Consider the following 17,131-nt stretch of genomic DNA (forward strand, 5'->3'; position numbering starts at 1 on the left):
CTGGCTGTGCCACCCAGTCCTCCTCCATACGGCCTGAAGGAAGAGGGTTGGTATTTTCATTTGGCAGCTGGGAAAATAGGCTCAGAGAAATGAGATAACTTGCCCAAGTCCCACAGCCAGTAGGTGAAAGAACCGAAAATTTGAGGTCTTCTGATCTCAGCCCTTGGTTTTCCTTTCTCTGCCACACTGTCAGTGTGACGGCTAGGAGAACAGACTCTGGAGCCAGATCTTGGGAAGAAAGTTTGCTTAACTTGTCTGTGCTTCAGTTTCCTCTTCTGTAAAATGGAGACGGTTGGGTTGTCGTGAGGATGAAATGCTAGAAGTGTTTAGGACAGTGCTTCCCACATAGTAAGTGATATGCGAGCTTTAGCTGACATCTCTTCCTCCTGAAACATACAACACTGTCAGTAACTCATTCTGTTGACTGCCTCTTTGGACCAGGTTCTTTGTAAATATGTTTTTAAATCTAATAACAGCTCAGCAAGGTGAGTTTTATAAGCTGTCCTTTTTTTTTTTTTAGATGAATAAACTACCAAGGAAGATGTTATAGTTAGGCAGTAACGGAGCTGGGATTTGAACTCCAACCTTACTGACTCCAGGGATGCTTTTTCTCCTGTGCCAAGCTTTGAACATGTCTAATAGCATTTAACCTTCCACAGCTGTTTGAGATCTCCAGTGGCCAGTAGCCCAGAGAATTGAGAGAGCCAGTTGCACCACTCAACAGGACTACTAACTAGAAAGCACTTCATCAGATCTGTCTCAAATCCTCGGCAGAAGGAATCTATCTTCCTTCTTTCATGTGATAGTTCTTGAATAGTTTGAGAACCAAGGTATACCCTTCAGGTCTCCCTTCTGGTTAAACAGTTCCCTGCTTCTTCATGAGATACGATCCCCTGGTCTCTTGCAGCCTGCTTTTTCTCCTCTGGTCACTCTTTGCAAAGTGTAGAACAGAGGCCGATGCAGCCTTGCCTGTGGAGGCTGGCTAGAGGTAGGCAAGTCTGTTGGAATAGCTAGAGAAGCAGTGCTGATCTGCTACCCGAAATGGAACAGAGGTTTGGAGCATGGAGATATAACGGAGATAGGACCCACAAGGCTTGGTCCTTGTCCACATCTGTCTCTCTAGAATCCTCCGTCAGGTAGGGCACTGTCTGTGTTCATTGCTATATCCTTGCTGCCGAGAACAGAACCCGGCACCTGGTAATTTCTGTAGTATTGAAAAATAAATACAGGTACAAATGAATGAGTTGTTATGGGGGCTGAGGGAGTCAGTGGACTTGGATTTTTGCACTGGTGTGGGTGGAGATAGCGTTAAGAGAGAGATTGAAGTTGATAGGAAGAGCTGCTTTGGGGTCAGATGAGGAGTGAATTGTGAGACGTGGGGTATCCTACCCCAGCGGGACACCTTATTTAGGAGTCCAGAGCCAGGACAGGGGGAAGCTGGTGGCTTCCTGTGGTTTTGGTGGTCAGGGAAGGCATTCTGGAAAAGTTGGTACAACAGAACTTCTAAGGGTGGGTGAGATACAGCTAGATGAAGAGGGACCCAAAGTAGGAGGAGTCTAGGAAACTGAAGGCTTGTTGGGGAGGACAGGGTGGGGGGACCCTGGGAAGGTGCCTGTGACTAGAGCTACTGGACTAGAGTGGAAGTGGGAGATGAGAGTCAGACCCAGGGACTCAGATGGGCCTCCAGTTTAGCATTTGTGCTGCCTAGACTGGGGGGAGCTGGGGCCCCCGCAACGGTTAGAGCAGCTGCCACACCCGCTCTCCTTGTTGGAGGCCTGAGTCTAGTCCTAGACCAGCCGTGGCTGACTGAGCCTCTGTTTCCACATCCGTGTGCTTAGTCCAGTGCCACTGGCTTCTGTTTGTGGTTTAGCTGTTTTACCTTCGTCAGTCTTGACTGCTGCTTCTTGGTCAAACCAAAGTCAGGCGTGTAGGGCAGCAGATGTCATGCGGTAGCCAGAATCATCCTGAGTCTGGGATTTAATTTCATACCTAAATTTAGTTGTTATTTTTGAAAAAAATCCTCCCTTGTTTGGATTCAGATGTGTCAGTGATGTTAGTCCTTTTATTTCCAAACTTTGGGTTTTGTACTGCTCTTTTTCTCCTTCAATTCATGAGCAGAAATAGGAAAGTATTTTCATTAAAAAAAAAGGTACTTCTAAATATGGAACGATTACATTATAAAATATAATTAAGTGAAATGAAACTTCTCACTGTGCTCCATGTATGTTAAAAACTAATTTTATGTTATACAAAAAAAAGCTTACAGACCTGTCCTTATTAAAAAAGAAAGAAGAAAAGAAAGAAAATTTGTTTTCTTAGCTTTTCTGACTCATCGTGATGAATTTCACACTTGGATTTAATCCTTCCAAGGTGAAAGTTGACCGGGAAGAAATGTCAAACCACTCAGTGTGGACCAGTTCCACACGATAATGTGACTTCTAAGATTGTTTGGTTTTGTTTTCTGGGATTGGAATACAGAACAGGAGATGATAATATTAATTAACATTTATTAAATGATTTTGTGGGTAGATGCTGTACATTATCCCCACTTTATAAATGAGAACAGGTGGGGCACCTGGGTGGCTCAGTCGGCTAAGGGTCTGCCTTCAGCTCGGGTCATGATCCCAGGGTCCTGGGATCAAGTCCCATGTTGAGCTCCCTGCTCAGCGGGGAGTCTGCTTCTCCCTCTCCCTCTGCCCTTCCCTGCTGCTTGTGCTCTCTCTGCATCACTCAAATAAATAAAAAATCGTAGAAAAAAAATAAATGAGGAACAGAGAGTTTAACTGGCTAGGAGATGGTAGAGCCATGGTTCACATACAAGCATCTGGTCCCAAAATTCCTGATTCTGACCACTGTGTCGTCCTGCTTATCTTGTGTCTTAGGAGCAGGGAGGAGAGCAGTGTGATCATCACACAAGGATGGAGTTTGTGCCTGGCCAGTTGAGATGTATACATAGGCTGTTATTTGAATTATATTTGTGGTTGAAGATGAGAATTGGATGGTCTTAGTGTATTTTTTCTTTTATTACTAATCACCACTTAAAATATTCCCATTTGAATTCCAGTAATAGTTGTCATTTATTCATTGAGCAAATATTTATTGAGTACCTGCTGTGTGCCTAGACTATTACAGGCAGCGAGAATATAGTTGTGAACATGACAAATAAGATTTCTTCCTTCGTGGAGTTTTCTAACATTCTAATGGGATAGACAGAGAAAAGTACTTAAGTTGCTATGAACAAAAGTTAATGCAGTCTCTGAAGGGATAGCATTTGTAGGAGGCAGACATGAAGTGAGGTATGAACTTTGGGAAGATCTGAGGTGTATGTTCCAAGCAGAGGGAACACTTGTGCAGATGCTGGCAATGGGAGGAGCAGCGGGAAGGGGATGAGTGAGGGGAACATGTCAGAAGGAGAGGAAATGGACAGGGGTGTCATATAGGGCTTTGTGGGCCACCATCCAGATGGGCGAAGCCAGGGGGCCAACATGATCATGTTGGCGGCTGTGTGGAATGACTTGTAGCCCAAGAAATAATCTTGGAAAGAGTGTTGACCTCTGTGATAACTTTCTAACTCACACTAGTCTGATTTATATTTCAACGTTATTCTTCAGGTACATTCAACACCCTTTCTGTATTCTGTCTCATTTGTTAGTCATTAAAAGGTGGAAAGTGATAATGTGAGCCCCCTACAGACAGAACATAGCATTGCGCCTTTGATGACATGGGGTCAAGCCATCAAAATAGTTGGGAAAATAACCATGCTGAGGAATGGAACTTCAATTATCTTTAATTCAAAATAGTGGGAACAGATGTGAATTGGCAGATGGCACAGTGAAACATTTTCCCCAATATGGTATAGATTCTTTCAGCTTTGGTTATTCTAGTCTTTTGAATTTTATTTATATATTTAACCATAGACAAGCTTTCTCTCAAAAATACGTATTGTATCTATTTGAAATATGCCAGGAGTAATTTAAATGAAGAGTAAAGTTTAGAACTATATATTTTATAGCTAGTTTCTGATACTTTTACTTATAATTTTAAACATTTTACTTTCATCTTATATGTTATTATAGATGACAAAAAATATATATTATGTGTGTGTGTGTGTGTGTATATATATATATATATATTTTTTATACAGTGAAGTTCCAGAAATAATTCTTACTATATTTAAATTCAGACTACCTGGATATGAGAAATTCAGCTAGTATTCTTAAGACTTACGGTGTGAAAATTTTGTCAGATATAAGGAAATGCAGTAATCTCTTCAACTTGTATGTTTAAAAGAGCATCTGTTTAGAGGAGCATAGGGGAAGGAAGGGAAGAATAAGACAAGACGAAATCAGAGAGGGAGACAAACCATGAAAGACTCTTCATCATAGGAAACAAACTGAGGGTTGCTGGAGGGGAGGGGGGTTGGGGGATGGGGTAACTGGGTGATGAGCATTAAGGAACGCATGTGATGTAAGGAGCACTGGGTGTTATATGCAACTGATGAATCATTGAACTCTATCTCTTAAACTAATAATGCTCTATATGTTAATTGAATTTAAAAAAATTAAAAAAATAAAGGAAACGAAAAAAAGAGCATCTGTTTAGGGGTAAACCCCACATTTATTCAGAATGGTTATAAAATGGATTGTGCTAGTTAAAGTTGATTCTTTATGTAATGAAGGTTGTTGCCCAAAGCATCTCTGCAGTTACAGCTCATAAAGAACTAGAAATGATATCATTGTCTAGATGTTTTCAGACTGGTTTGTGTGTGTGGGTGTGCTTGGTGGACTCTAGGCTTCTCACAGCGGTTCAGTCCTGTTCTTCTGTATGAGGCCTTCAGGAGAGCTTTGGTTGCAGAATAAGGTTTCTAGGGGCGCCTGGGTAGCGCAGTCGTTAAGCGTCTGCCTTTGGCTCAGGGCGTGATCCTGGCGTTCCGGGATCGAGCCCCACATCGGGCTCCTCCGCTGGGAGCCTGCTTCTTCCTCTCCCACTCCCCCTGCTTGTGTCCCTCTCTCGCTGGTTGTCTCTCTGTCAAATAAATAAATAAAATCTTTAAAAAAAAAAAAAAAAGAACAAGGTTTCTAATGCACACTGGCCTGCCATGTAAAAACATCTGTCGGGAAATAATTTAATTTTTCTAGATTTATTCAGAAGTTACTTTGAAGATTAAAATGATGGACTAAAATCACCTCTAAAAAAATATACCCCTTTTTTGTTGTTGTTTTTTGCTTTTTATGGATAACTAAAGAAAATTTGTTAGTTAAATATTCTGGTTATTTGCAACCTGGATGAAGAGAAGCGAGCCAGAAGCCCTTCCTAGGCAGGATGTTTATTCCAGTATAAATTAACAATGCAGTTTCTTATCAATCAGATGTCTCACGTTTTGTAAGAGTCATGCTACCATAACTCCTCATAACAGTACAATGAACTCTAGTAACCGAAAGTTTTTATTGCCGATGACTTCACTAGACTTGTCTAGACAGCAGTTACTCTCTAAAATCATAGCATGTTAGGGCTGGAAGAGATCTAACAGAGATACCGTAATTTAAATGGCCTGAATATTCTGTTTGCCATTGTAGCCATGGTTTTGGGGTTTGAGGCATGGGAAGACCAATGACTTCAGGCTGAAAAGTGGGAAACTGATAGGCATAAATATAGGAAGGGCCTAACTTGGGTTTTGGATGCAAGTGTAAGCATATAAAAGTATTCTTCTCTGGAAAGAGCAGCAAATTTGAAAGGAATTTGATGTCTGCTCATGTTTGTCAAAATGGGAGAGACTCCCTGGAGGTTTTACCTAGAGAAAGTAATTGCAGTCAAATTCATAACCTTTTGGGTTGACTCTCTTTGGCAGAGTCATGCCAATCAAAACAAAATAATTCTAGCGTTCTGATTTTTTGCTAATGAAATCCATATGCTATCAGTGTGGTGTTAGTGGGATTTGGATTGGCTCTGCATGGCTCCCCACCCTTCAGCCATTTTAATCAGGTCAACAGAATGACTAGTCAAATAGAAAAACCGATGGACTAACAGACTTTTTCACTGGTTGTTCTGTTCTCCTGGTGTTGACATAGAACTGCCAGCTATGATTTGATGGAGAGCCTGACTTTGTAATTCCGCAGCTTTATGGGCCTGTTAGTGGCAAAGACCAGAATGTTCTTGCTAGGCCAAAGGAGTTCAACTGCTTTGATTAATTTAGATTTGCTCTGAGCACCTGGGATAAAAATAGCTTTGTCTTTGAGAAAGTGTCTTGACTTAGGTATTTAAACACTTAGGTGGGTGGGACAGTCACTACCTAAGTGTCCTAAGGTAGATATTAGCTGAGCTTCTCATTAACTTTGTGAATGTGAGAAAGTGACTATGCCTGGAAGACTTTCTCCAGAGAAGGAACAGTAATGATTTCCTGATGATTTTGACTTATTGGGAACACACATGAAGTGCTTTGTGTTTGGTGACAACTTTTCATGTGAAATCTACTTTGCTCCGATCCTTGTGACAATGAGTGAATAACTTGCCTCTCCCTCTGTCATATTTCTGTAGGAAGCCGCCCTCTGTAGACAGCTCCCCATGGAAGCCGAGACTCTGGCCACGGTTCAGGCTGCTGTCAACCCGCCAGCCATGACCCCAGACATGAGATCCATCACTAATAATAGCTCTGATCCTTTCCTCAATGGGTAAGTTAACATTTTGGAGTGACTGACTTATTTTTGCTTTCTTTTATTATGTGGTCTAGAGTATAATGGGTCTTTGTTTATGTTGGGGAAAGGTGGCGAGCTGGGATCTTGGGGTGGGGATCGAGGGAAGCTCTCCATTTCCTGATGTTAGTAATTGTACTATGGTTGTGTAAGATGTCCTTGGGGAAGCTGGGTGAACAGTACACGGGAACTCTGTACTCTTTTCACATCTTCTGTGTGGGTCTAAAATTGTTTTACAATAAAAAATGTAATTAAAACAAAGATGATGTTTTTAAAATATGAAACATATGAGCAGAAGGAAAAGATAATTTAGCCAGAAATATGTTCATGAGTAGAAGTAGTCAAACCTTAATTGTAGCTTTTTTTTAATGTTTTTTTTATTATATTATGTTAGTCACCATACAGTACATCCCTGGTTTCTGATGTGAAGTTCGATGATTCAGTAGTTGCGTATAACACCCAGTGCACCATGCAATTGTAGCTTTTTAAACCCAAATAAAGGGCAGTTGTCTATTTCCTGTGTCTTTTCTGCCCTTGCAGAGGCTTGTAGCAGACAAGTACAATTATGAAAGTTAGTACAAACAGAAAGGGAGGTAAAAACAAACAGTAACTGAAATAATGAAGAAAGGAAATTTTTAAATTGTTGATTTAGAAGTATTATAAATATACAGAAAAATAGAAAGAACATAGGATTTACCCAGGTATCCAACACCCAGATTTGCCATACTTCCGTAGATCTTATTTTTTTTTAAAGTATTAATAGTTAATATTTAAACCATCCCCACCACCACTGAAATGTTTCTTTTTCTTTTTCCCTCCCTTGTGGGAGCCACTGTCCAGAAATTGGTGTGTGTCCATTACACATATTTTTATACTTCCGATTGCTTGTTAATGTGTGCATTCAAATATAAGCAATATTCAACACTTTCTTTTTTTTTAAATTTTACATCAATGGTATCATAGTCTATACGCAGAACAGTGTTCAAATTATTATTTTGAGATAAAAAGGAAATCAGCATCAATTTACTATGAATGGCCAGGTTTTTTTGCCCAGTCTTTTCATTTCACGGACATTGGGATGCATGTTGGAAGATCAATGGGAGGTACAAGGTGGCTGCCCTCCACGCCCTGGAAAGTTGGGCCGCACGACAGAAGTAGACCAGCTGAGGGGTTTCATGGCCGTGTTTTGATTTTGGAATTTCTTGGCATGGGCTCACATTGAAGTGTCTCCATCCTTTGCTTCCCAGAGGGCCTTATCATTCAAGGGAGCAGAGCACTGACAGTGGCCTGGGGTTAGGCTGCTACAGTGTCCCGACGACTCCGGAGGATTTCCTCAGCAACGTGGACGAGATGGACACAGGTGGGAGCAAAGCCTGCAGGTCCTTGCAGTGTGTTTGCCTTTTCATATCGCCCCTTCGGTCATCTCAGTTCTAATTCCAACCAGAAACACTTCATCTCAACAATAACAGAAAATGACACGTGAAAAGCCGCCCAAACCCCAGAGGCACTATTAATAAATTCTCATCCCTTCTCCTTAGTTTATACAAATACAGTTTTATATACAGGGATAGGATTTTAAATTCTTCTTCCGTCCCTCCCTCCCTCCCCTCTCTCTTTCTCTCTTTTTCTTTCTTTATTTTGTCCTTGCTTCATGTAGCCCCTGCTCACAGTTGCATCAATGCCACTGTCTGCTCTGCCATTCTTCCACAGTGCGTATTTATGCTGTTCTCCTTGCAGCTGTAATGTATGGGCCACTTTTTCTCTTGAGAAGTGGAACTGGTTTACAGTTCTACCCACATGCGAATGTTTTCGTGTCCTTTGCTGCATTTGGGAAGCAATTGGCAATGGGCATTTGAAAAGTTAAGCCACTCAGAAGATTCTAAATTGTCAGCTCCCAAGTCTCAACATGGTAACGATGTCCTCCCTTAGCAATTAAAGAGAAGAGTCAGGGTGCTTTTGACCTAGTCCCCCTTTTAGGCCAGGCCCCAGCTGGCTTCTGGTCCTGTCTCCTCCTCAAGGAGTGAGGCCTCCAATTGCAAAAGCCAGATTTGGTCGTCTTAGCCACAGCCAGATTTAATTATAAAGTCCTAAACTCCCAGAGGATAGTGTAGGACCAAAAATAAATCATGACTGAGGGGTCCACTATTTGGAATTATTCATGCAAGTTTCTTCTCCTCTGTCATCACTGATGACGGAAAAGTGATTGTCCTGCGAGGAAAAGAAGTGGGGGCCCCTGGGTGGCTCAGTCAGTTCAGCGTCTGCCTTCAGCTCAAGTCGTGATCCTGGGGTCCTGGGATCGAGCCCCACATTGGGCTCCCTGCTCAGCGAGAAGTCTGCTTCTCCCTCTCCCTCTGCCTTCCAGTCCTCCTGCTTGTGCTCACTTTCTCTCTGTCAGATAAATAAACAAAATCTTAAGAAAGAAAGAAAGAAAGAAAGAAAGAAAGAAAGAAAGAAAGAAAGAAAGAAGTCCTTTCCCCAGTGCCATTGTCCACAGTGCCTGTGTTTGTCACACTGTGTTCTTAGATGACTGTTGTCTGTATCGTAGTCTCTGAAGCTAAACCACCAGTCAGACAGAGGCAAGGTCAGCCAGGCGCCTCAGGAGTACACTAGGTTGGAGCAGCTGCTTTGGGGTCTCTCTGCAGGTCGTCATCGATGTGTTTAGAGGATGGCACAGACTGTCTTGTGAGGAGTCACACGGGAATAGTCTGAAGTGTTTGTTTTGTCACTCGTCGATTTATTACTTCAGTTTTTTCCCTCCCTCCCGCCTCCCTCCCTCACTTTCTTCATCTGTCTTTATTTTTTGGTGTGAGATTTACTTTGTCCTCTTTGGAACAGCCTTATGAAGTGGCTCCTTCCTATATTTAATAATTGTTTGCTTTCATCTTTTAAACACTGGGAAACCAGTAAAGATAAAAAACAAAAGTTAAATTAAAAAAAGACTAAGGAGATCTAAATCTAAGCCTGACCATTTTAAAAAAAAAAAAGATGGATTCTATTCTATGGGCTTTTTTTTTTTTTTTTTTTAAGATTTTATTTATTTGTCTGAGAGAGAGAGCACACAAGCAGGGGGAGTGGCAGGCAGAGGGAGAGGGAGAAGCAGGCTCCCCGCGGAGCAAGGAGCCCAATGTAGGACTCGATCCCAGGATCCTGGGATCGTGACCTGAGCTGAAGGTAGACGTTTAACCAACTGAGCCACCCAGGCGTCCCTGTGGCTTTTAAGAATGGTCTCAAAGTAGGGAATATTTTGAAGCCAAAATATGGAATTAAGTGGCATTCTGGAAAGAACATAGTCCTTGTAGACAGGCAACCTAAGTTGAATCCCTGTTTCTCTACTTCTTGGTATTGACTTTGGGAAGTGATAGAACATGCCAAGGCCTTGGATTTCTCACCTATAAGTGGGAGTAATATGCTTACTTCATGGAGTTATGGGGAGTCATGAGATCACAGAGCTTGGCCCAAAGTTCTCTTCCCCCCCTTCTGAGAGGCTGAAGTAATGGACAAATTGAACTTGATAAATGCTAGGCTTCCAAGTTAACCTGGTTAAGTGGGTGTCAGCCCTGGAGTTTAGGGTCATGTCTGTGAAGTCTTTCTAGGAAGTAGGCATGAACCTTCTCAAGGAAAGAAAAGTAATACAGTAATAAGATGAGGAAAAGCCGGGGGGTGGGCACAGCTCCAGTGTGGCTAGAAAAGGCCTATTAGATTCACTGACCACATGTTGAATGGAAACAAGCCAGCTAAGCACACTCCCTTTGCAAATCACACATGGAAACAACAGCTGGATGTGGTGTGGAATAGAGTAAAGGGAATAGCAAGAGCAACGGTTGAAAAGTCATCCACTCTTCCAGAATATTCTGCAATAATTGTACCCTTTTAAGAATTGCCTGGATTTTGTCTCTCCTGCTTTTTAATGGATAAAACTGTTAAAGACCAAAAAGATCACTCTGTGATTGCCAAGTTGATTCAAAAAGAGATAATTTAAGATTGTTAACCTTAACGAAGACTCTTGTAATGAATCTTCTCATGCTTTCCATGTCTGAGGAGAAGGGATAAGAGAAATTCTTTAAAATAGATTTTGTTTGGCTAAAAAAAAAAATGTGTTCTTGAGTTATTAGAAAATGTCTATGGAAAATCAGTAGAGATGAATGGTTCTGACTGGAGATGAGGAAAAAAGACACCCAGTGCTTGAGATCGGAGAGTTCTTCAGGGCACATACTGTTTTCCAGCCACATTTCCATCTGTTATGGTCTAGTGGGTAGTAAAAGTTACTTGGGATTTCCTGTTCTGTTTTGATGCTGTTTTCTACAACATCAAATTTGATGTTGAGGTCACGTTAAACTTGTCAGATTTGATATTGAGGTCACGTTGAACTTGATTTAATTTCCCAAATTACTGCCTTTTGCAACGAAAATCCTCTAACATATTGCCAAGAGTCATTGATATTATATGGGTTACAGAAGAGTCATTAAGCTTTGCTATCACCAGAAGGCAAGTTCGATTATGTCTCCCTCATCACTCGGAAAGATGTAATTTTTCTCCTTGGAAAATGCATTTGGTTAAAATGCATTTTCTCCAGTTTTTCTCAGAATAATGAAATTTCTGCACGCAGTTTCAGGAAGGTTACCATACTTACAAGACACAAAAGCTAATTTAACAAGTTTCTTAGAAATGATTGTAGGTTCAAAGCTGGCCTTAGTTACGAAGCTCCTCAGAAAATTGATCAGGGCTATTTGAATTCGCCAGAGGTTCTGATAGTGGGTAAGCAGCAGTGATTGAGTTCCTAGGTTTTCTGTCTCTCAGCACAATCAACATTTATCGTACTTTTGTGTTTTTATAAGTTTGTATGTGTGAGTGATGCCCAGAACCGTGGATGTGTGGCCGACGGTATACGGTGCTTTACTCCAGTGTGTGAAGAAGGACCTATAATCCCAGTTGCAGATGGGTACACTGAGGGTCAGACAAGTTACGTGTGTCTAAGGTCATACAGCCAAGGACCCCAGTCCACTGGCACAAAAGGCAGTATGTTTTCTCCTACACTGTTATTCATAAAGAACATCATTCTTCATGTCATATCCCAGACATCTCATTTTCCCACAACGGCCTTTTCTCACCTGTGTTGTGTGGACTCCAGTTCCATTAGGATATAAATTCTGCCGGAATAGGATTGGATGATTAAATGGGTTGAGGTAATAGTGGCCTAAACAAAGTAAAACAGATCTCTTTACAATAAGACTTCTTAAAACCTTCATATGTTCACATGCATTGTGACTCGTACGCATTGTGAGAAAAGTAGATAGTTGTGGGGTGCCAGGGGTGTGTGTGTGTGTGGGGCGGTGATCTACAGAATTCTCTTTAAAAAATACTTTGAAAATGATCCCTAGGGCCATCAGTGAGGCCAGCTTTTTAATAACATGGTGAAAACTCCTCACTGCTGTCTGTGAACATAAGGAGGGATGACATGGGTGGATACAAGCTTCACAATGAAACCCTTAAGAGTATAGCTCTGTGATAAGGCATTTATTACAGGGCGGCACTCTCCCCTCTTTCACAAAATAGCTCTTCATGCAGCTGCCGGGGGAAGGCGCAGAGGTCACAGGGCGGATCCACAGTGCCTTCCCATGCTTCTTTCTGTCTCTTGGGCTTATTATCCATTCTGGGCGCTGTCTGCCCAGGACAAATCGAGATTCACCCGGCGTCTCTGCATCCCTTATGAGTGAACATCACCAACTCCGTTTCGGGAACGTTGGTAGCTGAACTTTTTCACAGAGCTGAACTATTTCAGACCGGCAGCAGTAGAATCTTCCATTTAAAGGGAAGCACTGTGGAAATGAAGGTGAGCGTTGGGTTAACTCTTCAAGAGCTGACGGAATTAAAATGGTCGTTGTCTGTTCTATTTTAGGGGAAAACGCAGGACAGACACCCATGAACATCAATCCGCAGCAGACCCGCTTCCCTGATTTTCTTGATTGTCTCCCAGGAACAAACGTTGACCTAGGAACTTTGGAATCTGAAGATCTGATCCCCCTCTTCAATGACGTAGAGTCTGCGCTGAACAAAAGCGAGCCCTTCCTAACCTGGCTGTGATCACTAGCATTGTAACTTGGACGCAGCCGTGACCTGACATTTCCTGGGCCTCTTGGCAAAAAGCAATGGAGCAGAGTAAGTCTGCAGGTGTACCACTTTCTGCCTCCATGACTCCATGCTCCCTCCTTTCCGTGCGGCCAGTTTCCTCATTGCCTGGATTCGATTGACAGTAGCTTAAGTGAAATAGTTAAATGCTCTGTTCTCAGTTTCTGCCGGCCTGCGTTCCCGTGACGGGCTATGCAGCGTTCCTCTGCAGACCTGAGGAAGCAGAATTGCTTCTCTCTTTTTCTCTCTGCTACCCCATGACTAAGTTTGATGGGTGTTAGTTGAAATTTATACATCAAATTGATTATAAACTATAAAAAGCTGACCGCAGGCAGTGACTGTGACAGGCGGCTCGGTCCAGGAAATGTACACAAAATTTGACCTGATTGACAGTTTCAGAAACTGTGTTGATGACAGTAGTACCGAATGCTTTAAAAAAATATTTAACTCAAGCTTTAAAAATCATTGTATGGATAGGAAATCTGTGCTGTATGGAATACAATGTAGTTTTGAATCCATGCTGGTTCTGATGGATCTTTTTACTCTATCTGCAAAGGCACACGTGGTCCTCTTGTAGTTTGTCCGTCATCATTACTTTACTGCATAGCGTCTAGACAGCTCGTCCTTCCAGCAGAAGAGGAGCAGGAACGTGAGTTCCTACCCTACAGACCTTATGAAAGAGACCAGTTTGGTACTAATTATGAGCATTTATTAAACAAAACTTTTTTTTTAAAATTACAAGTTGGATTTTTTTTAATTGCAGCTTAGAATTTGATGTTTATTTTATAAAGCACTATAATTTTGTAACTGTTGACAAAGGGCAGCCAAATGTTTTTGATAAATCGGTGGCGACTGTATTTTTTGTCTTTTGAAACCGTTCTGAAAACATCAGGACGACATAGCTTTCAACCCGACAGCACACACAGTAAACTGTTGCTTTTTAAATGCTGAAGCCTTATCAGTTTTGCTTTCCAGATTTCAAGTGTTTAAGATAATCTTATCTATGAAACTGTTTGAAGGATGAAGCAGATCTCTGACTGACGTGTAAAAAAAAACCCCAACAACCCTCTGAAGGGTGTATGGTGGAGACTTGTGTTTCTGATTTCAGTAAAATGATTCCTAAGTATATTATCCTAACCCTGTTTGCTACAGTTGGTATAAAAAGGCATGAAATATGTACTCAATACCTCTTATGTAACCAAAAACATTTTTATTAGCTTTTAAGGACTGAGAGAGAACATCAGGTTCCCCGGCGTGCACTCTGCCTGCGTTGCCCATGAAGTCCTCAATCGTTGAATATTTTGAACTGACATTATTTATAATCTATGAATTTAATATCTTTTTTGAAAGACATTAATAATTCAGGTCTCTGAGAGGAACCTTCAATTCCCAAGGGGGCTTATCTGTCGGGGATCTTAAATTTAAGATCTTTTTCCACCTACCAGAATAGAGGCAGACAGCATACGTTTTATCTGGTTGGAAAGAAGGCAAGTGAAAAGGTCAGAGATGAAGTAGTGAAGTCACGGTAGATAGTGGAAGGATGCTAGTTGGGAAACGGAAACAGACAAGTTAGAGTACCCCAAGAGCAAGACGAGCAGGATGGTAGGAGAGGTGCCCAAAAGAACAAAAGAGCCATTTTCTACTACAACTTTTATACCGAAAGACTCTGTTGTAGAAGAAAGGGCTTTGGTGCACTTTATGGGGGAGAAGGAGGGGCAGGGCTGGTGTTGCCCTGTCCAGGCTGACGCTGAGCGTGTCTGTGGACAAGAGCATAAGCCTGCTGTTGCTTCCAGCTCAATGAAGTGATTTCTTTTTCCTGAAGGACCTATGGTTTATGTTCTGATTCCTTTTCTCTCTCTCTCTCTCTCTCTCTGAGTGCTCTGAGAGAGATCGGGGTAGATGTTTGTGTTTGCTACTAAATTGAAGGGAGCACAATATCTTTTTCTCTTTTGTGAGCAATAATTGCAAAAAGAGTTGTACATTCTTTCTAAGAAAAACAAAAAAACAAAAAACAAGGGACCTAACAAAACTGAGCAGTGTTACTGTATTTTTTAAAAATATTTTTATAGACTCCTTTTCAGGTTATTAAGGTAAAAGAAACAGATACCCCTCTTTTTTAAAGTAGTTAAAACATCGGTGATTTGTATTATCAATTTTTAGGAGTAATTTTCTAGTAAGCTTGTAGCATTAGAAAACACTAGAAGAATTTTTCTTTTTTAGTGAAATTAGTTGAAACATTTATTAATGAACATAACAGATATTTTTCCAGAATGAAATATGAACCATGACTACGTGTTTACTAATAGACAAAGCCAGATGTAATTTTTTTGTTTTGTTTTTAAGGCCATAAAATATGGCCTTTGTTAAAGAACACTAAAGCTAGAAATCGAAAAGTAAGAACAACTTTTTAAAGGGTTTTTCCTATTATTATAAGTGTTAAAACCCCTGCAGAATTCATGATAAGGTGCTATTTATGTTTCTTACTATAAAAGAACTGCCAGGATATCTAGTCTTTTCAGTCCTAAATAGGTAGATTTCAACATTTCATCTGACAACTTTGCCATGGAAAAGGCATATTAAAAATTGAAATGGAAAAATAATTTCAGAGATCTTTCTTTCAAGGTATTGATATCCTGATAGAACACATTTTCTTGAAGTAAATACATTGTCAAAACCTGTTCGCAATTCTACTAAGTCCAAGTAATTGGTAGAGTTGAGTCTTTAGGATGTGAGATGCCATTTCTTTCACTGACTGTGCAACATGTGGGCAGCACGTAAGACAGAGTAAAACATTTAGTGTGCGGGGGGTGCCCTTGACCCCGGCGTGGCAGAAAAGCTCTCTGTAGAAGAAGGTGAGAGAAGTGTTGCTAATTATAAGTTGTGTTCTTACGACATAATTAGAAAGTAACTTCTGAAAGTACAACTTTTATGAAAAAAAATAAGCTGTTAAAAAAGGAAATGTAGATTAATTTAATTGGGAAAATGGGCGATTGACAGAGACCGTTTCCCTAACACACTACATCATTTATGTGCTAGTACTTTTAACTTTTTAAAAAATTTACTTCTACGTTTTGTAATATGACATATGTGTGTTTATTTTTAATTTAGAATGCCTGCAGAAGGTGTGCAGCCAAATCAATCCTATCAAACCATTTTACCTGGAGTTTGGTACTGGTTTTTACTTCTCTGATTCTGTATAAGAAAAATAAATACAATTGAATTTCCACTTGGAGCCTTTGTCTTTTCATTATTTGTCTATGTTCCTTTTACTCAAGGCTTTGGGTGGTACTGAAGAAGGGCTTATGTAACCCTCCTGGCAGACAATGAAAGAGAAAATTTTGTAGGCCAGCATTGTTTTGGCTCAAATGTCTGGTCTTCAGTATTCTAAATATCCACAGAATCCTGGTTTCCCCTATTATTTGAAGCAAACCACTGAGATTTTTTTAGTGTGTGTATATATATATAGTTTACATCTAATCTATATAATTTATATATAATATATATAATTTTTAAAAAAATCACACTGTCCTTCTAACACCCTCAGAGATTTGACTGAGACATCAGAACTATAGGATTCTCAGTCTTTCCGGTGTTGTTAACATTATAGCGTGGCTTCTTGTTATCAAAACGAAGACCAGCTTATCATTCATTCTGAGTGTGGCCTTGTGACAGTATATTTTCTCTGCCCCTGAGTCCCTTGATTCTCACTGTTGTGATATCTTTGTCCACTCCCACAGAAACATAAGGTGAGAGCACTCAGTAAAAGAGTGTTTTCAAGCAGGAACTAAACAACAGAAAGACGAGATGCTGGTGGGAATAGCTTACCAACATTCCAGAGCCTTAAGTCTCATGCATTCTTTTTTAAAACAAAAATATTTTTTTTTTAAATTCCAGGATAATCGATGTACAGTGTTATATTAGTTTCAGGTGTACAATGTAGTGATTCAACAATTCTCTGCATTACTCAGTACTCATCACGATGAGTGTACTCTTAATCCCCATCACCTATTTCCTTCATCCCTTCACCCACCTCCCCTCTAGTAACCATCAGTTTGTTCTCTGTAGTTAAGAATCTGTTTTATTATTTGTCTCTTATTTCTTAATTCCCACATACAAGTGAAATCATACAGTATTTGTCTTTATCCGACTTATTTCACTGAGCATTAAACCCTCTAGATCCATCCATATTGTTGCAAATGGCAAGATCTCATCCTTTTTTATGGCTGAGTAATATTCTAGTGTGTGTGTACACTACCATTTCTTTATCCATTTCATCTATGGATGGACATTTGGGTGCTTCCATAATTTGGTTATTG

General features: G+C 40.6%; 1 protein-coding gene across 3 annotated transcripts in view; it reads left to right on the forward strand.

Moving 5' to 3' along the window:
• WWTR1 (WW domain containing transcription regulator 1) overlaps positions 1–16,041 on the forward strand; it is a 174,007-nt gene extending 157,966 nt beyond the window's left edge. For all 3 annotated transcript variants that reach the window (XM_044383476.3, XM_026497264.4, XM_026497265.4), the window contains 3 exons: positions 6,535–6,668; positions 7,937–8,049; positions 12,586–16,041. In XM_044383476.3, the coding sequence (XP_044239411.1) occupies positions 6,535–6,668; positions 7,937–8,049; positions 12,586–12,770 (432 nt within the window). In that variant the 3' untranslated portion in view covers positions 12,771–16,041. The remainder of the gene's footprint in view (positions 1–6,534; positions 6,669–7,936; positions 8,050–12,585) is intronic.
• Positions 16,042–17,131: the final 1,090 nt, after the last annotated feature.

The sequence above is a fragment of the Ursus arctos genome, unplaced genomic scaffold (assembly GCF_023065955.2).
Source record: "Ursus arctos isolate Adak ecotype North America unplaced genomic scaffold, UrsArc2.0 scaffold_20, whole genome shotgun sequence".
NCBI lineage: Eukaryota > Metazoa > Chordata > Mammalia > Carnivora > Ursidae > Ursus > Ursus arctos.